The sequence below is a fragment of the Anticarsia gemmatalis genome, chromosome 8 (assembly GCF_050436995.1).
Source record: "Anticarsia gemmatalis isolate Benzon Research Colony breed Stoneville strain chromosome 8, ilAntGemm2 primary, whole genome shotgun sequence".
Taxonomy (NCBI): domain Eukaryota; kingdom Metazoa; phylum Arthropoda; class Insecta; order Lepidoptera; family Erebidae; genus Anticarsia; species Anticarsia gemmatalis.
In genome coordinates, this window is record NC_134752.1 from 13,416,209 (window position 1) to 13,433,262 (window position 17,054).

At 33.9% G+C, this 17,054-nt stretch overlaps 1 protein-coding gene across 1 annotated transcript in view; it reads right to left on the bottom strand.

The window, feature by feature from the left end:
* Window positions 1–928: 928 nt before the first annotated feature.
* The window catches only part of LOC142974919 (uncharacterized), a 65,119-nt gene continuing 48,993 nt past the window's right edge, over window positions 929–17,054 (bottom strand). The window contains exons 6-7 of the mRNA XM_076117489.1: window positions 4,768–4,999; window positions 929–1,211 (exon numbers count right to left, since the gene is read on the bottom strand). Coding sequence (XP_075973604.1) covers window positions 1,114–1,211; window positions 4,768–4,999 — 330 coding nt within the window. The 3' untranslated portion in view covers window positions 929–1,113. The remainder of the gene's footprint in view (window positions 1,212–4,767; window positions 5,000–17,054) is intronic.

A 17,054-nucleotide genomic window follows, 5' to 3' on the forward strand; every position in this document is an offset into this window, starting at 1 on the left:
TTTAAAACAGACTTGGTTTGTTATTTGTATTTAACGGTTAAAAATAATTTTAATATTGTTAATTGTTCGTTTAATATTATTATTTATCTATGAAACGTCTTGTGTTATGAATGGATGTCTTTTTATAGTTCGTATAGCAATATTTCTCTATTCATCATACGAATAAAAAGATTAACCCGAGTTTCTTGTCAACTTTTCACATACACAAATTCCGATCTAATGGTAAATGTGTTTTCTTATTCCTGATTCATGATAAAACGAGTACTATTTGGACAAAATTTTGCAGAGTGATAGATGTAAATTTCTAAGAACGGTTCGCTAGTAATCTAATATGACATACGTTATTCTATTTTCCGTTTATTTTCTGAATAGGATACATACAAATCGCATCAAATAATATAATATTAATTTCGAACATCCAGTTGAACACACGCATTTTAGTTATATCAATAACGTTTTCATAACGATGTCGACGTGATTGTAAATAGTTCGTGTATTATTTGAACAATACATGGAATTTGCGTTTAGCACGTTCTGGACTACTTTGAAATTTCAGTTGAATCAAATATTGTAAATATAAAAATGGTTATTTTTAGTTTCGGGTTTGGTTGTCCTTTTTAGCTTATTAATTGCAAGGTTCCAGGTTCGATTAGTCTATACTTTTGTCTATTTAGTGTTTGTTTAGCGGGTTTAGATGAGAATTCCCAAAAAAAGATAATACCTGATGCATGATTTTTCAGTAATGAATGGGATTTTTCAGCAGTCTGAAGGTTTGGTATGAAAACGCATAACGCTTGGAGAATTCAATCAAATCCACACAACGCAAACTCATTTCGCACTTTCGTTGTAAGAAAGGCATAATAAATAATCTTTAGTTGACAAAACGAATATAAACACTTACGCTATTCTTCTTTTAAAGATGCTACCCATTTATATCTGTACATGCATTGTACACCAAAAAGAAAAAGGGCGTAAGTGACTTTACATCAATTTGTTCACACCTCTGTTCACAATTGAATGAAAAAGGGCTTAAGTGATGTTACATCATTGTAATCTTACGTCATTCTTCCAGTCCGCAACATAATTAACACTGTATAGTTTCACTATCACTATTTACTTCACTATTGAAGGCACTCGTCTTCTTAATAACAGGAGTAACGTCCATAACGTTGTGTCTAGTCTAATTCGCGAACTACTGCTCGCTACTGCATCTGTGGACAAATAAAAAAATTAATACTAGTAAATAAATAAATAATATTTTGTATTATTACTACTCCCTCATTTGGGAGGACTAAAAATACAATATACTGACTACTTCAAATACTTTGAATAAAGTTTACGAAATAAAGGATATTTTGAATTGAATTTAATTGAGGAGACCCTTACATAGCAGTGGGACAGTAATGGGTTAAAAATATATAAAATAGAGCAGTGATAACCTAGTGGTCTAAGCATCGCGTGGTATATGGTCCTGGACAATGCTGTGAACTCGAGGCAACACTAGTGAGATTTCAAAGTTATGTCAATAATCACTTGTTCCAACGGTAAAGAAAACGCAAAGTTATGCAATTTTGCATGTCTGAAACTTCATAAAAGCAGTACTTGCAGGTATGCAAACTCGAGCGTGGCGGACTCAAGGCCTAACCCCAACTTTATATAGAGGTATAAAACAGAAGTCAACAAATCATCAAATCTCTAAAACAAGCACACATCTCACAAATATTGATTCTCTTGCCACATACAGTTGTAATACTTTATTACACCATACCCATTAAAAAGATATAATAAATCGAAAATACTTAAACCCATCTTTTAATTCCACCCTAAAATATTACAACCCCAATCGTGATTAGACCCACGCACGCAACGATTGATTCAACCCAGCTGACGTCCCTTACATACATACATACAAACATACATACATGACATAATATATCAAAAGCCAGTCAGTGAAGCGACGCGATACTCTCTCGACTCGTTTTCATAACACAAATTTTACGTTGCCTGTCAGTTAAACAATTTTAGTAAGCGCCCATAGCCAGTTGCGCTTACCGGTTGGTAAATGACCTGTGGGTTAAGGAAATCATGGCGCGGTTTATCCATGGATGGGTGACCACATAGTGGTATTTGAACTGGGCATTTCCATGCTTCGGAGAAATGGGATAGTTACGCTCACCCGTCGGTAAACGATCTGTGAGTTAAACAAACCTTAGTGCGGTCATATTATAGATGGGTGAGCGCATAGTGGTATTTGAACGGGGCGTCAAGTCGAGGGCATGTAAAATGTCGGTGCCGGGTGTTTTCCGTTAAGAAAACAGTAGTTAAGCCACGTCAAAAGACCTTCAAGCTTGTACAGCTTTGACACTAGGTTGACCACTAACCATACGATAAGAAGTTGATAATTATGTACCAACTTTTTAATTTTATTTGTACGTGTCTTGGGAATATAGTTTTAAGGGTTAGTAAAGGTTTTTGTAAAGGGTTTTTGGTATAAATAGAATGAAGTGATGGATTGTGATGTAGGCGGAAGGATGGAGTTAGTGATGGGGTGAATAATGAGAGTAGGATTTGAGGCGGAAAAGAAGAAAATACAATTGACTTTTAGGGTTTTTATATTGTATGGATACAGAACAAAAACTGGCTTAGTAGGAGGTAATTTGACTGAATTGCTTTCGTGTAATAATGAGCGCTGATAAACACCTCAACATATTAGACTAATAAATTAAATAGGACTATTCAATAATTATAATATGCAATGGTTTGGTTAAAAAAGGTACAAATCCAAGAATAACTTACGAACTGTGTTATATACTGAAATAGTGAGAAGTAAAATAAATTCGGCCAAATATAATAACGTGTTATTCTCACGAAAACGCTTCCGTTCAAACATCAACGCAATAAATTCCTTCACTCTCAGATGTCCCTAAAATAAGATGAAGACGGCTATCAATTTTTATATCTATTCTAAAGGACCAAAAAGTATCCAGCTTAGGGCCGCCATTTGCCGGATAAAGGGCATTCAGGCATCCCTTATTATAATGAAAATAAGCGCTCAAGTAACAAAAAGAAAGTTTTTTTAAGTCAACTCTAAATAACGCTAAAGTTTACCTATTGAATTACTTAATTTTTTTTTCATAAAGCGTTCAAGAAATTCCACGGATTTCGTAAAAAGAAATGGGCTCACGGATAAACGAGATTTTTAAGTCGTAAATATTTAAATTAAAAAAAAAACCGTAATCTTTAACGTTTTTGATCATTCTCTTTTCATTTTTCGGCTTTCGCTTTTAACGAAAGTAAATAGGCTTGAAAGAATAATTTTTATTAGTACAGCTAATTATAAATGTCTTATCTCATTAATTTAATGAAACGACAGTTTTCTTGTTTGTTTTACCTTAAGAAGTCATTAGCAAGGAAACTGGATCGACGATGAAAAGCTTTAAAATATAAAAATACATCTCTTTTCAATTTACGAAAATAAACTCAGTAAGCCAGGCATCCATTACAAAAAAATCTTACAACATTTCACTATTCCGTGTTATACATAGAACTGAAAGCGACTTAATAAATGTTGGTGTCAGTTTCACTATTCAAAAAACGCTTAAAAGAAATAAAAATAGAAAGAATCGCGTTTGCGAACAAATAAGCAGTGCAAACTCGCAGTTACTGTACTGTACGTTTACTGATAATTGGTTATTAGCACGTTATTTTAATTGTTAGTTAATGTTGCTTACAAATAATCGCTTTTTAACTACGTTAACATGCTACAATACGGTTAACAACAGCAAGTGGTCGAGGGTTTGAACAAAAAAAACAACGTACAAATAACATTTGGAAATTATGTGTGATTTAAGAACTATTATTATCACCTGCTTTGACAGTGAAAGAAAAACTCGTAAAAATGAACTAAAGGCATATAAAGTTGCCAGTATTTGGCAAGGTCACTACAAGGCCTAAAACCCCTTTCTAATTCTGAGACGAAATTTTTGCTCAGATGCTAATGTATTCATTTAATCGTTATTTTGAGATTTCCTTTTATCTTAACTATGAATTTCTTTGAGTTCATTCAAACATAATAAGATGAAAAAGTACCTAAAGCATTTTTTAAACTGCATCATATATTTTTACACTTTGACTCAGAAGATGTTTCCCTCCTTCCTTTATTCCACTTTCAACGCCAAAACTTGGTTTCATTTGACATTTAGGTTACAACTAGGTAAAAAATTGTTATTTTTTTTCAGATATATATTAACATAGACTTCTGTATTCAGTGTCAAGCTAAATATCGTGGTCTTTGTTCTTCATTTTTGATATCTCTACTGTCAACGGCACAAAGGGAAAGTTGTTCGCTCGCAAACGATACCTTTTTTAAACGGTCGTTCAGTCGACTGGTTAATCTGATTTGGATACCCGTTTTGGTTTGGTCTGTGTGTTAAATTTAGAGTAAAGGAAGTTTTGTTTATAAAAATAACACAAATAGAGAGCTTTATCATTTGTTAACTAGGTTTTGGTGATAAATAGGGAAAACTAGTGACGCGCTTATTGCTATCCAAAAACCTGCAACAGAACTTATTATTGGGTCGTGTGAAAATTAAACGTAAACGTAAGAAAGGAGCTTGATAATACCATGTCTTTAAAATATGATTCCTGTTGCCAGTTGGATTAACCAGCGTAGGAATCGAACCCACCATCAAATATAAAAGCGATGGCAACTAGAAGTTATTAAGTAGTTTTTTGTCTTCATTTAAAGAATATGTAATCAATACTTACTATTTTTACTAAACATATAAGAAGATATATGCGGTTGCGCCGCAACGAACAGTCGCACGGACATCGAGCGTACATGCGGCGGTGTTGTCGGCAACGTCGCGCGACATCGCAGCGACAGAAAGCCGCGGTGTGTCGGGTAGTCGTCTGGGAACACGTGGAGTGTCCGCCATGACGCTTGCAGGCCGTCGCCGTCCGCGCCCGAGATGTTTGTGTGACCGGTTATTAGAGGGTCCTGGGGAAAGAAACATTTGTTGTAGAAAAAAATATTGCTTATAGATACTTGATTAGTGTGTCTGTAGCTCGATTCTCTAACACTATCGACTACCGATAACCGGCTTGTTATCGAGAAACTTTGTATGAAAAGCTGATCAGTGTCTCTAAAGGGCGCAGTAGGAATTTGTTTTACAGTACATTTTAAATAGCAAACTCTCGATACTCGACAGTACAGATTATACAGAATTGCGCTACTGTTAACAGCATACAATACTAGGAGTTTGGAGAGAATCCTCGTTGAATAACCGAAACATAAAGTGACAACCAATTTATGAAAACAAGTGTCAAAAACGGACAGTTTAGGTGTTATCGATATTTATTCGGAAAATGAGGCTAAGGCTACATATCGACTGGATGGTTAAATCTACACTAATAAAAGAAATGGGAAAGCCTGTCTGACTGTTACGTCTTCTTGGCTTGGGAAGAGCATCCTATGTTTAACCATCACTTTACAAGTATTTCCATGTTTTTCACCAAAACATAGCAGACAAAGCTGTTTTGCTTATAAAGCAAAATAGACCGATTTTTGCCTTCAAAATATATGGATCGGTGCCAAATCCTTATAAATACTGGCAATTGCAACTATATGAACACTTCAGAGATTCAGAAGAAGCGTTTGGTTTCCAAAATGCCAAACTGAAGCTCAGGGGAAAACAATAAAATACAATACCAAACATACTGTACTGCGTGATACAATTCGCAGACCATCTTTTTGAGTCGAACAAGTCAACCGCGGTAACAAGCTTACTTTAAAACCGAAGTGCATCTCAAACAAGCACTTGAGGTTCAGAAAATAGCCAATAGAACCTTCACGAAACTTTCAATGCTATTGTTTATGTTATTAAAGATGACTCCTGCGTACCATTTTCTTATTACTAGTATATGCGGTACTCATAGCTAGAAGCGCTCACCATTCCGTTAACTGTCTGTGGGTTAAGCAAACCATGGCGCGGTCATTTTATTGATCGATTGGACTGGGGCACTCTTAGTGGTATTTGAACTGAGTGTCTCCGTTCTTCGGATGGCGTGTCAATAGTCCCTGATGTTGTCAATTAAGGTAACAGTCGTTAAGCCATGTCAAAGGCCTTCGGGCGTCTTAAATAACTTTAACAGTAAGTCGACCACTAATTAAAATAAATTAGTAGAACCTTACGATTTTTGATACAATTTTGTATTTAGTATCTTTTGAGTGTTTCTAACAAAATTATACTACTACAAAGTAAGCACGGAAGCGCATAATTAATTGAATGAAATAACTCCTAGGGGAGATAAACATTTTCCTTGAAGCCCTTAAGGATAAAAACTTGCACCGGTAATTTAAAGTTGTTGGCTAGAAGACCTTTTAAGTACTGTCTGGGGACCAAAAGACGCCGTGTAAGGGAAACTTGATGACATTTCTTGTCTCCACAGTGAGATATTTACCTTGGAGAAAAATAATTTCATTTCCGTGGTAAGTGATTTACCCAACGTTTAAAGTAGCTAAGTAAGTTTTATAACAAAGAACATTCGTAAAAAAAAACAGCATTTAATTTTATCTTTAATGGACTGATAACAGTCAACTTCCAAAATTCGTAAGTTTAAGGTTTTAAACTTTAAAACCTTAAACTTACGAATTTTGGAAGTTTTGCCCGGTCAAAACTAATGGTCACTTCTTGAAAAATGTTAACGAAAAACTCAAAAATATTGCTAGTCCGAGATTAGTTCTGTAAATAAAACTTTAGACCGACACCACAGCCCAAATCTTTTTTCATCGAGGATATAGCTGAGTCTAGCATTAGGCGAGTAACGGTTTCAATAATAATATTCGTTTACTTCCATTAACCTTTAAACAACCCCTAACAATAACTCCAGCACGATAATACAATTTCATACAAATTTCGTATTCAGCACGGCGACATTTTAGTCGCTATTCAAAACGGTACGAGTGAGTTAAGTCTTAGTTTGTTTGTCGACAAACTGTGCACTTACGGACAATTTCATCTGTTCAAAGTTCCCTAGTAAGTTACGTGGGTTGTGAATCATTCTTGACCGACGTTTTGTTCCCGAACAATTGATTGAGTTATTTCGGAGGTAGTTTTTAGGAAGTTCAAGGGACTTCGGAGTTTGGTTTGTTATTGTGTTTTTGTAAATATTGGACTTAAAATTGAGTAGTAAGTTTTTGATAAACAAATATTCAGTAGCTCGATTCTCTACTACTATCGACTACCGACAACCGACCTGTAGCCCGATTCTCTACACCTATCGACTACCGACAAACGACCTGTCATCGAGAAATTTTGTATAAAAATCTGATCAGCGTCTCTGGCGGATGTCGTAGGAAACATTTTGGCAGTACATTCTAAATGTCAAAATTTCGATAGCTAGCCGGTTGTCGGTAGTCGATAGTGGTACAGAATCGAGGTACTGTCATCGAGAAATTTTCTATGAAGATCTGATCAGCGCCTCTAACGGGTGTCGTAGGAAATATACTGGCAGTATATTCTAAATGTCAAAATTTCCATACTCGACAATACTGACTGTGCAGAATCGCACTACTGGATTCAGGATTGAAAAACAATTTCGTAAAATAAAGTAAAAATAATAACATAACAATGAACCAATATTTTCCGCGCTTCACTGCAGCTCCAAAACTGTTGTACGCCTGGTTTATAGTATATGCGAAACGAGTAGATATTTACCTCCTCTTATTTAAAGTGTACTTTACTGTTCAAATAAATGATTCTTTAAGAAGAAATTTTTGGACATTTTTCCTTTAAGTTATACCAAAATCCCCTATATAAATATAAGTAGAAATTAATATAAATTCTTACCCTAAAAAAATCTGAGGCGATGAAAATCATAATTCTATGAAAACTGTCAATCTCAAGAACAACATTATGAAATATTTGAGTTATTTTTTCCTTGTACAGTTATTTCTTAAGTGTGTTACTAGAACTGAGGTCGTTCCAGAAACCAATAACCAGTATTTTTATAATATTACTATTTACTATACTTTATTTCGAGAAAGATTGAAACCTAACATAATTTACGATCTTTAATGTAACTTGAAATATTGACAATCATGAAGGATTTCCTATGAACTAAAAAGTTTAATACATTAATTTGGTACGACAAGATATTAGGTAGTAGTTATGATATCAACGATAGACTTCTACCTTCAACTCACAACAACAATTTTTTTTGCAAAAAACATGAAATCTTTGTCATATTATTTTCTTTAAAAGTGGTGTTAGCACGTATTGAAAAATATTAAGCCTATTTTTTTAATCCAATCGATTCGAACTTCTTAATTATTATTATCATTCTGATCATCATTAATATTCAGTTCATCTTTGTAACCTCTTTCACCACATTTATTACAATTGCCTTGTTTATTTATTTCATCTTTAACATCCTTGACGCGCCCATAGCCAGTAGCGCTCACCGGTCAGTAAACGATCTGTGGGTTAAACATCCCTTGGCGCGGTCATTCCATAGATGGGTGATCGCACAGTTGTATTTGAACTGGGTGTCTCCGTGCTTCGGAGGGCACGTAAAACGTCGGTCCCGGTTGTTGTCGATTAAGATAACAGTCGTTAAGCCACGTCAAAGGCCTTTGGGCGGCTTGAACAACTTTGACGCTAGGTTGACCACTAACTATACGATGGGAAGAAGATCTTTAACTCCAAATTCATCTCAAAGATTTAACACAATCATGTAGTTAATCTGTAACTCACCATTACGTACATAAGCCTCACTAATCTCTCTCATTAAATCATTGAATTCATTTCTTTCACTACCATTATCCTTTTACAAATCGTTTGTGACGTCACCAATATAACTTCGGCAAGCAACAATTGGAGTAAAAGAATAAGCAATTACAATATTTTCTGAGAAACTCTCCAACCTGTTGATAATTAATTAATCTCGGCTTAGGACATGAGCCTTCGTCTTCCCCTATTATGGTTTATTTATGTTTTGTTCTTAAGAAGATTTAGGGGAGGACTCATGCTACGAATATATAGATTCTGCATACAATATTTTCAAAATATAATTTACTAGATTTTCAGTCATTTTTTTTTGACTCGGTTGGATATTTGATGAAAAAAACTTTATTTATACTTTACTTAGTTTTCCTACAACGGTTACATTAAAATAACATGATTATATGTGGTGTAGTTTGCATATTTGTAATGACCCGAGCATAGTAACAATTGTGATACCTGTATCACGAATGATATATTTACCCGAAGCTATAGGCAAAGGTGTATGAAATACACCCACGTTTTGCCATCAACAATGTTAGACCCACGTAATATATAATACCATCTACCGGTCACGTAATCAAACTCCGGGCTACTATTGTAAAAATCTTATATATATATAATAAATAAAATAAAATAAATTTAACCCATTAATGTCCCACTGCTGGGCAAGGGTCTCCTCCCGTAATGAGGGAGGGGTTAGGCCTTGAGTCCACCACGCTGGCCAAGTGCGGGTTGGGGACTTTGCATGCCCTCAATAAATGTACTAAACAATTTTTTAGGCATGCAAGGTTTCCTCACGATGTTTTCCTTCACCGTTGGAGCATGTGATAATTATTTCTAATACACACATAACTTCGAAAAGTCATTGGTGTGTTGCCTCGGATTCGAACCTGCGACCACTTGCGTGGGAGGTGCCAACTTAAACCACTCGGCTGTCACTGCTCTAATAATACCTAATAATACTAATAATACCTTTACCCAGCAGTGGGACACATAAAAAGCTTATAAAAAAAAGAAAATAACAAAAATAATTTGGCCCACCCAGGAATCGAACCCGAGACCTCATGACCATCACTCGGGTATACAACCTACCACGTCCAAAGAAAACGTTACTATCACTAACAATAACGGAAGATAAAAGAAATTCGTAACCTGTACCTGTATTCACATCGTCCTTATAGCAAACATTAGCATTCCTCTCGTGTGTTATATGTAAATAAAACGTGATCCATACAACGACGACACTTTGTCCGACAACTTGCTTACGTGCTTCTACTTTATTTTGTTATCCGCATAAGAATAACACTATTTTTTGGAGAAGACTAATGTATCTATTTTTTGGGATAGGTATGACTTCTATTTTCCAACGGTAAATGATAAATTGAGGCATCGCGAGGAAGTCTACAGTACACTAAACTATAGGTACGTGTATCTTTTTGTAGAGTAACTATGAATTTCAATAGACTAATACAGTAAAAGGTAAACGAAGTCTTTTCTAACAGGTCCTAAATTCATGCCAGCTTTCCAACCACAGAGCTGTTCAAAGCTCTTCACGGATTCACGAGAATCACAAGTTCACCATGGACCAGAACAATGAATCAGAGATGTAGTCCCCCTTACCATTGGAGGACATTAAAATTTTATTAATTTATTTTCATGCGTAAGACTCTCCCAAGATCTATGCAGCAAAAGTCATTCAAACAATTATGGTTTACATAAGATCTTATAGTGTAAATTCTAATAATCTCGATTGACATTACACCTAAGCACACAACCCTATTTCTAATACCATTAAACAGATAAACCTCAAGTTCATTTAACAAAGTAAGTTGAAGTAACCTCAGTATTTTTCAATGTCCTTATCTCGGACTGTCCGTATCGGATCCGATACGCGGGAAATGTATCCGAGTATCCGAGAGTACCGCACTTGCCACTAATCCGATCCGATAGGGCACTTTTATTCAGATGAATGTTTTGCTTTCCGATGTTGAGTATTTTGATCTGCTGGAGGATTGTTATTGGTTTTGTATATTGATTTAGTTTATAAGGGTTTTGAATAATGAGTTAAAAATATAGAATGATTAGCTTCTATTCGTGACAACGTCTGCGTGAAAAGATTTCTCATGGTAAAAAATTTGGGTAAAGTTCTACGCGTAATAAAGGTTATAGTATATCAGTGTACTAAGTTTCATTAAAATCCGTCCATTAGATTTATCATGAGAGTAACAAACATAACTCCACCTGTCACCACAAACTTTCGTATTTCTTACGTTAGTAGGATAAGAATAGATAACATATGAATCAATATAATTTAAAATAAGTAGGCAAGTATTAATAGGAATAATTACAATAAAATATTTGTTTTGCATTTAACATTATGCGGGAATCAACGCCAACGTACATTTCACCGTAGAGTGCTTGACATATCGAGGCAGGTTTATTGTTTGGATTGACGATAATCGTCTGAGTAAACTGCACCAAAACTTTAAACAACGCATATTCGCCTTAACACACTTAAAATATTTTTAATCCATTATTATCCCACTACTGGGCAAGGATATCCTTTCGAATGAGGAAGGAGTAAGATCTTGAGTCCACCACGCTAGCGCAGTAGGAGTTGACAACTCAGTGTAATATTTTAACAACGATTGCTAATTGTAAACTATCGCTCGACGCTCAAAATTTCATAAATACACCTTAATGAATATCAAAAATTAGGTTAATCCTAGAGATAAAACTCAAAATCTAATACAAACTCACCCTTAGCTTAATCATATATAAATAACAGCCACACTATCCAAACAATAATCAAACTCATCAATAACAATATTAACAATATAACAAGTTGACCACAGCCAACATTCTCTCACATTACACGCTAAGCTATAAATTCACTTATTTTATAACCGAAAACTTGTACTAAACTCCAATATAACGCTAGTCAAATAGAAACTGGAGAATTTAACTAGTACCGGCCAAACTTGCTGTACAATGTACGAAGTTTCACGCAAACTCTACTAAACGATTTATTCATGTGTTGGGACCTTGTTTTGTAAGGGCGTGAGCTGGAGGTTCGTGTATTATTATATGGTGCTTTTTTTTGGTTTATACTTATACAAGAACATATTATATATCACAGCTGTTTCCTCCTCGATTCGTGATGGTGTAGGCAGAAAAGTGAATACCACACACCCACATTTCACCGTAAATAACGTTAGTACTGTTACAGGGGTGAATCGATTGCCATTTACATTTAATTTGAAAAAATACCCTGTCAAACTCGGGGCTATTATCAAAAAAATATTCATGCAAAAATAAAAAAAGGTCAATACTTTACCCGACCTGGGCATCCTATCCGAAACTTCATGATAAATTCTATACACTACTGACCGTACCACAGAGACAATCAAAATCATAAAATATAACACAAACAAATCAATGAAAAGTAAAAATAAATGAAAACTCTGCGCGCTTTAGTTTACATTCACATACTATTATGTGACTGTTTCCACGAACTAAATATTGATTTTTTAATACAACGAAGGGGCACATAATTGACCAGTTTATATAGTTTAAACTGTCACAGGAAAAACGTTGCTTTGAAAGGAAAATTGCTATCCACGATCGAAAAGATATTACATCACTTTGAAAGTTTTGTAACCTTTAAATAAATCTATACTATCTATACTATAAAGCTGAAGAGTTTGTATGTTTGAACGTGTTTACCTCGGGAACTACTGGTTTGAAATGAAAAAAATATTTGGTGTTGAATAGACCATTTATCGAAGATGGCTTTATAACATTAGACTACGACCATTAGGAGCGGATAAGCAACGAAAAATGTTACAAAAACGGAAAGTAACACTTTCAGGCAAACAGGACAAATTTATTGTAAACACTGACCGAAAACCGTAAAAATATACTAATAACTAACAACTTTTAAAAATATATCATCATGACATTTTAAGTTCTTTTTTTCTATTTGACCACATACTATAATTTCCCGACATGAATCAATTACGCAACAAAATCAAACAATTAGTTCATTAATTATACAAGGTGCAAACATTAAACATTTCAACACCCTTTATAACAGTATTGATTAAGCACTAGAGTAAAATTCAAGGTCCATTACCAATCGAGAGGTCATAAATCCAAATCATTTCAATAATTGAACACAATTCCACCATTACGCTGAAAGTTTTGAAAATTCATCGTTTTCAAAGCAAAGGTTTAATTTCCTTTATGGGTTCCCCGGGACAAAAGGCCCGTGAAATTAATGAGATTTTTTCATGATTAGCTGTTTTAAATCTATTTATGATATTATATTGATGGGTTAAATGAAGATAATGAGTTATCTGGGTCGGTGGAAGTATTTTTATAGCGTTTTGAAAAATTGATTCAACATTAACTTAGCTTTTCTTTCAACTATGTTGGAGTCGGCTTATATTCTCACTGTATGTAGCTGAATACCAATATTTTACATGGAGCCACCGATTCTGGCACCTCCAAAACTTACTTCCCTGGGTTTTTAAGTACTGTTGTTGATTATTAATGATTTTGAACATCTTTAACGTTATGAAAATACGTTGATTTTTGGCAAGGTCGATATCAGTTTAACATAGATAACAAGCTTTTAAAATGTACCTACTAGGGACAAAATATCATCTGTTTGAATTGAATAATGTATAGTTAGTAATCAAATGATTCGAGATGAAACCTTGAAATACATATTAGCATATTACCACAAACAGCAAGGCTCTTCACAAAACCTTTTCCTTTCTCTCAAGAAATGTTCAGGAGTAAGAACATTTACAGATAAACCCAGACTCACTTAGTTTTCTTACACTAAGCTAATTACTCTGGTTCCTTGAGCCGTAAGAATAAGACTTGGTTAGCGAGAGGGATCCGAGATTGTTGGCTTTTTGCTCTATTCGATAATGAAGTTGAAAGTATTACCAACTGTGAATAATATTAGTGGAATACATATTTAATTAAAGATAAATTAGATAGATAGACAAATAGATAAATTAGATTTAGATTTAGGTATTTAATTGTCGATACTATTATGCTATGCTGCTTGTGTCATATTTTTTCCAATAAATATATTTTTTTAGTGTAACTTTTCAAGTGAGATACTCAAGACGTATCGTTTGATATTGAATGCGTCTGAATTTTATAATTTTGTAAACGCGATACCATTCCGGTAAAATAAAATACACTAAAAATAAAATCCCGCAGATATACGTTATGGAGTGTCTTAATACTACTAACTCCTATAAGATGAAGATAAAAGCTGACGTCACGTGCCTAGAGACTTCAAGAGACTCAAAATTAATATCCGCAAAACCTCTCAAAGACATTTTCCGAAAAAAATACACTACAAAATATGCGAATAGATTGTTTTCAGAATACATTAACCTATAAAACAGGTGAATAACAAAAAAACCTCTAACGATGACGAATGGTTGTAGCTCAGGTTTCATTGGGAAATTTCCAAGAAATTCCAGGCCATTCCAGTCTTTTAACATTAGCTTCCTCGCTGATCGTGACAAATCGATGTTGCTACATTATATTTTAAAAGAAAAATCTAAGGATCAAAATTGTTTAGGTACGCTATTATACACGAAGTGTGTTGGTTTGATGTAGATTTTTACAGTTGATGTGAAAAATGTACATGACTGCGACATGACAAATTCTAATGTTTTCATACTCAAGTCTCGTATATACATATACGTAATCGTATATACTAAACGTAAGTCACAATAGTCACAAAGCCAAGAACGGCTGAACCGATTTTACCGAAAGTTGGTGGAGAGGTAGCTTAGAACCAGAAAATGCACGTAGGATAATGGGTGAATGAAAAAATTTGCTCTATATGTAGTCGCTATGTAGCTCATTTTTAATGAAGTTTTAAATGGATTTTACAGCCGTTAGAGTAATCAAAATTCCGTGAAAGTAATGAGACGTTGTTCAATTTAATTTTGACGATTGACATACACGCATCTTTGTTCATATTATGTGATTTCTTTCAAGCTGTCACTTAAGTACATTCATATTTATAGTTAGATAAATATTACCTTTGGATAATAATGTTCAAAGAGCCTATAAGACAATATCTAATTTTCAACCAAAAATAGTAGGTACTACATATCTATCTCAAAAATCAGTGCCATGGCTAGGATATATCTGTTGAATTGTATGTATATATTGAAGCAAAATAGAAAATAACTAAAATAAATAATCTTAGTTTTTTTTTTAATTTTATTCCCATCAAGTATAAGTAATTTAAAATATGTTCATAAATATAATATTGTAAGTAAAATAGTTGAGTAGAAGCATTTCAATTATGTTTCACATTACTTTAAGTGATGTAACCTCTAGACTTAATACAAAGTTAAAAGCATATAAATCTTAAATCAATTTGCAAACATTTTTATCTACGAATAAATATTTCAATAGAAAAAAAAATATAAATTTTGTAAAAGTATCGAAAAAATTTACAAAGATTATATTTTCATTGATAAAAATGTATTTGGAAAAAGCAATAAAAAAGCATCTATGTCATAGCCGTCTAAATTGTGAGCATTGTTAATAAACAGAATAGGGACAGGTTTTTTTATAAATTAGATTAAAAAATGTAACAAAAGTATATTTGCTGAAAGATACGTCTAAATTTAAATGGAAAATATTTTTATCATTCAATAGAATAATTGATTGACGATGATATTTTGTCTAAGTTAGTCGACACATGAGTCTTCCCTGTACCTTGAACATTTTTTACAAATTTTAACAGCAAAATGTACCTTCGCACGCGACATAACCATTACACATAAAAATCAAAATTGTTTTGTTATATCTAGAACCTTATATCTAAATTTTTATTTATTTAGTTACACGACATAAGTTGTTGGAAGCGAAAGTAACATAGTTTCAGGCCGTTATAATTCTGCAATTAGACCACCCGTGACCACGACCGATGTCAGTCGGTGGAAACGTTGGGGAAAAATTATAGGTACCTATCCTTTAATTTTCAATCGCACTGAAGACCAGGCCATTGCATTATATTATAAAGCATTAGTACCTTGAGTTCAAAAACTCTTGATTCACCTTCATAATAACATTACATTCAAGATAATAAGTTGTTAAAACTCGCACCGCCCCGCTCATTCCCTCATTAACGAAATCTCACCCTAATACATTTAGCGAACGACCAAATTCCGGCCAATTGTTAAATCAAATTAAAATTATTGTAATATCGTTTGAAATATTAAATTTTGGGAGCAAACAAATAGAATATGACGTTCGGAATAAGGAGGGTTTTGGTCCAAATCTAATTTATTTGAGGTCAACCGAATCAACAGAAAGTTTGAAACGTTTACGGACTTACAATGTTTATTTTTGGTGACTTATCTTTTTATCTTTGATTTAAGTAATTGGTTATTCGAGTAATTTGGGTACGGTGGTGTGTTTAATTATAATTGAAGGAGTTAATTAGGAATGTTAATAGTATTATTAACACTACTAAATTATTATTTGACTGCTTACGTGGTCGGTTAGATAACTGCTGACCACAAAGTCCCAGGTTTGATTCCCAGGTCGGACAAAGTGCTTTTTCTAATTTATATTAGGTTATTTTCAATAGTAGCGCAGAGTCTAGTAACATGCCCGTTATATAGCAATAGGTTTGTCCCCTTTTATATAGACGAATATTGTTAATGGCAAAGCGTGGGTGTATTTCATGCACCTCTTCACCTCTGCCTGCACTTTTGGGTAAAACAGGTGTGATATTGTTTGTATATAAATAATTATTTTTAATGTAAAATAAACTCCGCGTGTTTAATACTCCTAAAAAACTGTCTGGGTGATGTCATCTCCTGACCTTTGACTTACAGAATAAAGCCAGGTAATCTGTTTTCATTATGAAACTCAGAACGATAGCTCCGAAAATAACGTTACAGAAAGTGAAATTGATACCTGTTTGTGTACGAGAGGAAATTATTAAAATGAAGGTCTAAAATGTTGTTACGTACTATTTTTATCTAGGTTTTCTTTACTAACACTATATGGACCTTTGTGGTCTAAAATAAAAGTTTTTTTTACCACATCTCGGGTCTAAAGAGTTTCGGATTTTTGGAAGGCGTGCATGGGGCCAAAGGCGATATTCCTATGGACTAGGCTATGGAGAATACTAGTCTTTTACGCTAGAGCATGTAAATTCAAGCCTAGTGTGGCACTAAGTAGAAATTTAGGTCCAAGTTCAATATT